We start from the raw sequence: 9,196 nt of genomic DNA, 5'->3' as shown, positions 1-9,196 counted from the left end.
CCCCCCCCCCCCTTTTTTTGTGGAAGTAGGGGTTTTCGGGGGGGGTTTTTTTTTTTTTTTTTTTTTTTTTTTTTTTTTTAAGTGATGGGCATCTATAAATCATCTGTAGTTTAACATGCTTCCTATACAGTGTTTCAAACTTTTTAAGCAAAAACTACTTATACCTAGTTTCCAAGTCTGTGATATTTAACCTTTTTGTGAAAAGGGGATTAAATTTAAAACTAAATTTCTAGGCAAACCTTAGCTGGCACTTCAGAACAGATTCTATCCCTATTCCCGCACAATTATGGAAGACCTTATTATAATTATTTGCTCTGAAAAAGAGAGCTTGGTCTGTGGCAGATGGTATCATTCCAGAGTAGCGGGGTTTCTGTGAAGGTGGCACCATTTCAGATCAGATCTTCAGACTCTCAAAACAGAACTGCAAGTACTGTACTTGAAGGAAGAGAGAGAGAGAGAGAGAGAGTGTGTATGCACGTGCGTGTGCACGTACGTGTGTGTGTGCGACAGGGGGAAGAGGAATTTGATCTTAAAAGCTTGCAACTTGGTCCCAAAGATAAAAAGGTAGTGGGGTATGCTAACATTTTATGCCAGCTATCGTTTTTCTTTCACGGAAAGCATGGAAGCTGTAGTCAGGTTATGGATGAGTAATGTGCTGCCTGTATAACTCTCAGATGCATTCAAATACATCAGACTCTGTGCTAGCGCATCTTCCTTGTAGAACTATAGCTTGCACATAGGGTATGCCTGGATATAGTGTGATACAGTCTAGATATAAACCTTGCATACTGTATTGATCATTTGATCATGGTTGAACATGAAGCAGCCAAGAGCACGCAGTGTTTAGGGGCTTTTTGCATGTACTGAGTTATGATCGCAAAAGAAAAAACCTCAGTATGTGGGAATATATTGCAGACAAATCCCAACCCCCCCGCCCCCCCAGGAAAACAAAAAAAAAAAAAAAAAAAAAAAAAAAAAAAAAAAAAAAAAAATCAAACCTCCCAAGCAGTTGGGTTTCTTCTATCCTTGGAGCCAAGATTTTTAAAATTGTATTGACAGAAAAGACCATTACACTCATGCACATAAAGGGTATCTGCCTTACTGAAAGCTATGGGCATCCTCCTTTCTGAAAGGATATTCTGTCAGTCTCTGTGGTGGGTTATACCCCTGGACTGGCATGGGACCATAAGTTCCTGACAACAACGTAATAGATCAATCAAAGCCAGAAATTGAGAATTTGATTTTGTGAGGATATTTTCTGGGTTATCAAAATAATAACATTGTTTGGAAATGCAGCATTTTGCCTTCAGTGAATTATCAAATGAACTACTGAATTTTTTTGTAATGAGAATTTTTAGCTCAAGCACTTTGGTTTGGGCATTTGCAATATTTTCAAAGAATACCCCGGTAAAGTGTTGTTTGTTTCTTTTTCTTTCAGACTGGGAAAACTGGCCAAGATTTCACTCCAAATAACTCAGAATAAGTAAAAGTGGCAGTGGAAAGCATTACAATTTAAGCCGCCTCTGTGTATATTTTACATATAATCTTGGCCCTATTAAAGTCTGTTCAGTTTCTCCCTTTCACTTAAAAGTAGAGTGACCATCCATCCTGGGCGTCCCAGCTGGTTGGTCAAAGGTCCTAGAGTGGAATGGAGTGGCATGGTGTGCCAGGCAGGCACCAGCAGCTGCAGTGCCTGACCACCTGCCTGGCACACCATGCCACTCTGCATCCATGCTGGACTCTTCTCTGGGATCTTTGACCAACTGTCTGGGACCAGACTACCAAAGCTGGGAGCGTTCAGGTTTGCCCGGGACAAATGGTTACCATAATTAAAAGGAATCGGAATTTTACCAGTGGGGTTTAAACAAAGTTTTCATTCAGACCATTTATTCCTCTTGTTTGGTCCTGTGGTGGTGTCATAAACTGAATTTCTGACATTGTCTTTAGTAACAGATTCTGATGGCCACATAGGACCCTAACTCCATTGTAAACTGAAGCAGAAAAGCATTTGAATAGAGAGGAGAAATGGGGAATTTTAGATGAACTTACTCAAGATATACTATCTTAGAATTTATTAGCAATGGACACTGAACCAGATTTTCAAAAACTGAAACCTAAATTGTACCTGCATATGCGTATGTACGTAGGCAGTTTTTGCACATGTAAATGCTGGTGTTTCCTGCACAACAACCTATTCATGCATTCTTATTTTGCAGTTGCAGTTTATATAATGGCTTTTAAATGTAGCTTGATGTGTACCAACTATCTACTGGTAATGGCCAGATCTGTAATGGAGCCTAGAAATATAATTGTATTAATATATTAATACAATTCATAATCATACAGTCTGTGTACTTGAGATAGAAATTGGGTTCAATTAAGCTTAGTTCTTGTAGTTAAGGATAAAGTTATGGTAGTCAAAATTTCTTTCCTTTTGAATGTCCTTGAGAATGAGCTCCTAGTTAGTTTGAAAAGCATGGTCAATGTTTAAAGCCATGAAAATGGCTAAAAGGTAGTAACTTTCTAAAACATGTGCAACAAGGTTTCTATACTAGGCAATCAGTTTTGCTTAAATACTAATAGCGTATACTTCCAACATTTGTTCTGGGATCCAAGAAATAGCATGTTACTGAACAACATGTTGTAAAATGGACTTCACTAGAATCAATAAACAAGATGATGCTACTTTAGATCAGGAATAGCTTTATAATAGACAGTCTTATAGTAATATTTATCGCCTTTGTCCCCAAACTGGCTCTTCTAGTGGTTATTACAATTTATATAACAAAGGCCCCATGCTGTACATTGATTTTACCATAGCACAAAATAACTAAATGTTATATGCAAGATAGCAAAGGAAATATAATAATCAAGGCTTTGTCTTCTTCACTGTAATTGTTTTCTAAATATCCTGGACAGTTCCTTTAGTTAAGCTAATAGAAGCCACTTTCCACATAAATATCCAAATGCATTGAAGTTCAGTCTATTGGAATTACATTTACTGGTTCTGTTAATCACGCATCCTATACTGATCGTATTTTTCAACCTGAAACAGTGTATCATTTTGCAAGACTTTATTGTTGATTGATTTTGTGTGGGGGAGGAGGGGACGCATATTATTGGAAGCTTTTATACGTTGTTAATTTCATTGTATTGGTTAAAATTGAGCTGAAGGCACTTATTTCTGTCTAGCCAGCTTTGTTTTCAAGATATCCTTGAGTAAGTTTAATAATTAAAAATATGTCTGATTTATATTTTTAGTACATTTTATGACTAATTTGCATTCTAAAGTTAGCCTCTTAGAGTTAGAGTTAGGCAATGAGATTTTTGTTTCTGAAAGTTGTTCTTTATGATCAGTTTATTATATCCTGGGATGAACTGGATGCTGCACTTGGGCAGTAGGAACCAGCAGCACACTTATACAATGGGGAACTCCTTACTCGAGAGCACGGAGGCAGAAAGGGATCTTGGAGTCATTATTGACTCCAAGATGAACATGGGCCGACAATGCGAGGTCATGGTTGGCAGGGCTAACCGGACCTTGTCGTGCATCCACAGGTGCATCTCGAGTAGAGCCAAGGAGGTGATCCTCCCCCTCTATGCGACGCTGGTCAGGCCACAGCTGGAGTATTGTGTCCAGTTCTGTGCGCCCCATTTCAAGAGGGATGTGGACAATATGGAGAGGGTCCAGAGGAGGGCCACCCGCATGATCCGGGGACAACAGGGCAGACCCTACAGTGAGAGACTGCGGGACCTGAACCTATTCAGCCTCCACAAGAGAAGGCTAAGGGGGGACCTGGTGACTGTCTATAGACTCACTAGGGGGGACCAGAAGGGTTTGGGGGAGACGCTGTTTCCCCTAGCGCCCGCTGGCATAACAAGGAGTAATGGGCACAAGCTGATGGAGAGGAGGTATAGATTGGACATCCGCAAAAACTACTTCACGGTTAGGGCGGCTAGGAGCTGGAACCAACTTCCAAGGGAAGTGGTGCTGGCCCCTACCCTGGGGGTCTTTAAGAAGAGGCTGGATGCCTACCTGGCTGGACTCGTTTGAGTCCCATTTCTCTTTTTGGGGTTTTTTGTTGTTCTCCCGCCCTGGCGGGGGGTCGGGCTAGAAGTTCTACTAGGTCCCTTCCGACCCTTAATCTATGAATCTATGAAACTGTGGGTTAGATCTTGCGAAGTATTTGCTATAAACCATGCTACTATAGCCCAAAGTAGTTTGTCTTGAATTGTTTGGCTGTATGAGCCTCTGGGTTTCATATCATACACTGGTGGTATATGGGGAAAGGGTGAGGATATGTTGTTGCCATCCATAGAGTGAGAAATAAATTAATCTAGTGTTTGGATGCTTGAGAGGTCAATTGCAGTTGGAAGCAGAAGTAGTAATAATAAATTATACTTTCAGAATTAATGCCCTTTGAGAATCCTTATCCTACCTTCATTGCTCTGAAGTTTTTGATTGATAATCTAATTCTTCTCATAGTGAATGTGTTTGGGTTTTTTGTTTGTTTGTTACCATGTATGTTATAATTGAGAAGATTTTAAGCTTGATTTAATGGATTTTAAAAAGTTAAAGGCTCTGGACTAAAAGATTAAAAATGTAGCATGGTGCTCAAACTCTAAAAATATTATGGTTTCAACAATCAAAATGATTTCTGTGTTTCAACTTGTGCTGCTATGTATTACAGATAATTTTTTTCTTCCTCTTTTCACGCAGAGTATGATTTCTTCCATTGTGAACAGCACTTACTATGCAAATGTCTCAGCAGCAAAATGTCAGGAATTTGGAAGGTGGTATAAACATTTCAAGAAGGCAAAAGATATGATGGGTAAGCAAAAAAAAAATTGCTGTCACGGTAGTAGCCACATACCATTACCGTGTCATGTTGGGGTTTGTCACAGTTGTATAAGATGGCATGCTTTTTATGAATGTGTATAATAACAGAATTAATTGTACTAAGTGTTTGCTATTAAACTAGCTAAACTGATTTGGGTTATCTGACAAGCTAGAAGTCATGGAATAAGATATAAAGCTGTCATTTTGCAGATCTAGGGACCTACCACCAGTCTTAGTTAATTATGTTAAAAAGACTTCTCTAGGAACTGTGGATGATTCCAAATTTTTTGCAGTTTTTTAATAGCAATTTTATGATTAAAAAAAACAAGCTTCCCTGTCCTCATCACTCTCTAACAAAAAGCTTATGAATTAGCAAATAAACCATAATTTACTCTAACTTCTAAGGATGTGGCTTCAGCTTATTATTATGAGGTTCTTCTCATAACTAACTGGACAAGTTTGTACTCGTTATAGAAGACTGCAGTGCATATACATTATAGAATTACAATAAATTGATTTATGGGGTATATTAATTCCTTAAATGAAAAAAAGGCATACCAGGTTTTTCCTTTAAAAAAAATAGTTGTTCTAGGTCTGTATATTTTTATATCAACTTCTACATACTTTTCCAATAATTTTTAGAAGGAAGAAATTGAGTCTAATTTGGAAAAAAAACTTGAACATGTTAATTTAGTTTCAGTTTTTAAAATAAAATCATTCATCTACTAAAACAGGTTCCTTGCCTTTTATAGCTTAAGGCTGTAATGAAGACAATGCATCACTTTTGTGATAATTGCTTGAATTACTATTCCAAGTGAATGGCCCACTTGGGTTGATCTCTGCTTTCAGTTAGTGGAAATAGAAGGCTTCTTTCCTTAATCTTGTTTGTTGCTTCTGTGCAATGTCAGGCATTTCTGTAAGTCTGAACGTTGTATTACGCGTTCTGAATCTGGGTTAGGGCTGGATCCAAAGCCCATTGAATTTGGTGGTAATCGGTGCCTGATCCGTGTGTAAATATTCCTGTCACCTGAAAAAGAGGATGAAGGCAGCCCTAAGCATCTCCACATACTGCCTTCTCTTCTTCCATCCTAGCCATGATCTTGCTGTGAGTGCTGGGCATGGTGCAAGGAAAGCAGTTAGAGCATATACAAGCTGATGGCACAGGAGTCACATTACTTGAAATGGTAATGCCAGACCCCTGGTTCACCACCCTATACCGCCTGTGTCTTTTGAAAGGTTGTTGAAGCCAATATATATTGGTGAGGAGAGTAGCTGTGATTCCATGCCAACAGGGAACTGTGTAACTCTTACTAGGAACCAGAGATAATTTGCAGGCATGCCAGGGCCTCTAAGTAGAAAACCCCTTCTTTAGTTGCCCGTTGACAGGATAGTATTGGGGAGAAACGTATGCGAGGGAATCCACATGCAGTTTCTTTCTACAGAGAAGGCAATTTTTTTTATCTGCTAAATAATGCTCTTTGGAGAGCACTAATTATTTTAAAAGCATAGATTGTTCTCTCCCAACCCCTTCTCATACATTTCTACTTATTTCTTCTACTGACAGACCCACCACCAACTTTGTGAAATGCAGCTCTTTCCCTTGCAGTGTTTTCAAGTTACAGATTGTTAAAAATGCGAAAGTGAAATTGAGTAGAATCAGGCATGCATTTAGATGGGGTAGGTAAGGTGACATAAGACACCTTTACCCCAACTTAAAACTATATACGTAACTGTCATCATTTAATAAAAAATGTCAGCTGTGTTGCAAATCATTGGGGAAAAAAGTTGGTGATTATAAGATAAAAAGCCCATTCCCCCAGTTCTGTGCATGCAGTCAGATCTTTGTCTACAATGGAAAAGTAGTTCAGGGGTTGGTATGGAGAAGAGAGAAAGTGGTTGTGTTTTAACACCTGATCTTGAACCAGCTCTGTACCAGTATGGTCTGAGTATATATTTTCATATGTTTAATCAGTTTCTGACTGTCCTGTAGGGTTGACGCAACAACCAGGAATTGAGGCAGGTGGATGTTCACATCACATCTTGCTTGTTTTCTCCCTCCACCAGCTGAACTATAAGTCTTTTGAGGGAGGAGTCTCCAGGGGTTACAGAGGCAAGTAGCTGCTGGACCCTCATTGCAGAATAGGGCCGTTCCCTTGTGATGGCACTTTCTAATTTTTGTACATGTGCTCCTAGAGTTGTTTGCACTCACAGAAGGACTTTGGTGTATGGGAAGCTGCTTCCCATTCACCATTCTCTCTTCATTGTTTGCTTTCCTTCTCTTGATTAGGGGAAATCTGAGCCTTAGTATACCAACATTTGAACAAGGGATCTTCCCTTATGATCCTTGTTCTTAAGCAAGAGGGTTTTAATTCCAGGTTGGTCATCCTCGGTACTATGACAAATGTGGTCTTTGTTCTATATGCCATCCTTGGAAAGCAAGACATGTAAAATTACATAAAAGGAGTTTATGCAGGGATATACAGTAAGCAAGAACCTAAATGCAGTGGTTTTCTATTAGAGAAAGAGAAAGTGTGATGTATTAAAACTTGTGAAGAACATCAAGTTATGGCATTTTCAGTTCAGCTCTCATCTAACTAAATATTCTTTTCCGCTCTAGTTGAAATGGATAGCATTTCCGAACTACCCCAACAAGGTGCCAACCACGTCAACTTTGGTCAGCAACCAGTCCCAGGGAATACAGCCGAACAGCCTCCATCCCCTGTTCAGCTTTCTCATGGTAGTCAACCATCTGTTCGGACCCCACTTCCAAACCTGCACCCTGGACTCGTATCTACTCCCATTAGCCCTCAGCTGGTAAATCAGCAGCTGGTAATGGCCCAGTTGCTGAACCAGCAGTATGCAGTGAATAGACTTCTAGCCCAGCAGTCCTTAAACCAACAGTACTTGAACCACCCTCCTCCTGTCAGTAGGTCCATGAACAAGCCGTTGGAGCAGCAAGTTTCAACTAACACAGAGGTGTCTTCCGAAATCTACCAGTGGGTACGCGATGAATTGAAACGAGCAGGAATCTCACAGGCAGTATTTGCACGTGTGGCTTTTAACAGAACTCAGGTCAGTCTCGCTGATACTCCTCCCCCACCCCTTCCCTTCTCACCCCTGAAATATTAGGTTTCCATCTGTTTTTGTACTTAGCACCTTTTCCATCTCACCTTGCTCCTCTCCTCTCCATTTTTTGGTTAAAGTGCAGTTTTAATCACGAGTTTGCATGAGTACACCTGTGTCTAAACTGACATGCACAAATCTTAAGCATCCTACAAATTTGTGAAAATTTTCACTATTAAATTTACTTACCATTTTCCAGTGGCTACTATGGTGTGTTTTGACTGCTATGGGGAAAGAAAACTAGCAGCTCTAGGAAGAGCCAAGCTCAAAGCTGCACACCTTCTGTGCAGTAAAGATACAGCTGTGTAATACTGTCTCAGTCTTACATAATGTCCATGTGTATTCTAGAGGAACTTAATAGCAAGACAGTACAGACTGTGCTTGTCCTGCATCCTAAGTATATTTCAATACTCAGTTTTATCATAAGTTATACATTAACTGGCTTTTATTATTTTTTTTCTTGCTGAGTTTTTCATTTTGATTACTAGCACCATTTTAAAAAATGCCTCCGCTAAAAAGAATGCTTTAGAGGAGTATTTAGACTTTCTTTCTATGTGTTTGCCTGTGTTTAAAGTTCGATGTTAAAATAGATTATTCCCACTGCTCTTGTCCAGACCAAAATATACACTCTGAAATGATGATAAAACTAAAATGCATCATTTTTAGACCAGTGTTAAAAGTTAACCCCATTCATAACTTATTCCCTGTTATGAATGTAACTTAATGCCATGTTAGTTAAATTTACCAAAAACCTAATTACAGTATGTGTAAAATGTCAATATAAGTACAAAAATAGTTTTAATACTAAAAGAACTCTAAACTTTAACCCAGTGTATTTACATTATTGTTAATGAGAAGTAAGAAAAAGCATACTTAAATTTGACTTGGGCAAGTATGTGTCCACTGTAGAATCTGACAACGCTTATGGTCCAACTAAAAGATATAGCTTGCTATTTTGATTTGATTTTTTAATTGTCCTTCTTTTACAGTTTAAGATGGAAAAACGTATGCTCAAAATGCACTAATATTCAGTTTGCACCAACATGCCATGTTCCATCATTTTGAATTAATGTCAAACATGTTTTAAAATGTCTCCCTTCTTTGGATAAGAGCAAATAAAGCCTTTGTGGTGGCATGATTCAGAGAATAACTTATTTACTATATTTTGCCTTTTCGATCTCAGTTGTTCCAGGGCATTTTTTTTTTCTCCCCCCCCCCCCCCCCCCCCCCCCC

The 9,196-nt window shown here is 39.0% G+C and overlaps 1 protein-coding gene across 17 annotated transcripts in view; it reads left to right on the top strand.

Moving 5' to 3' along the window:
- Positions 1–9,196, top strand: part of SATB1 (SATB homeobox 1) — a 141,374-nt gene that overhangs the window by 58,842 nt on the left and 73,336 nt on the right. For all 17 annotated transcript variants that reach the window (XM_019508686.1, XM_019508700.1, XM_019508698.1 and 14 more), the window contains 2 exons: positions 4,721–4,832; positions 7,458–7,912. In XM_019508686.1, the coding sequence (XP_019364231.1) occupies positions 4,721–4,832; positions 7,458–7,912 (567 nt within the window). The remainder of the gene's footprint in view (positions 1–4,720; positions 4,833–7,457; positions 7,913–9,196) is intronic.

The sequence above is a fragment of the Gavialis gangeticus genome, unplaced genomic scaffold (genome assembly GCF_001723915.1).
Source record: "Gavialis gangeticus isolate Ggan-Ray unplaced genomic scaffold, GavGan_comp1, whole genome shotgun sequence".
Lineage (NCBI taxonomy): Eukaryota > Metazoa > Chordata > Crocodylia > Gavialidae > Gavialis > Gavialis gangeticus.
Note: the sequence above shows the minus strand (reverse complement) of the source record. Positions and strands in the feature narration are given on the sequence as shown.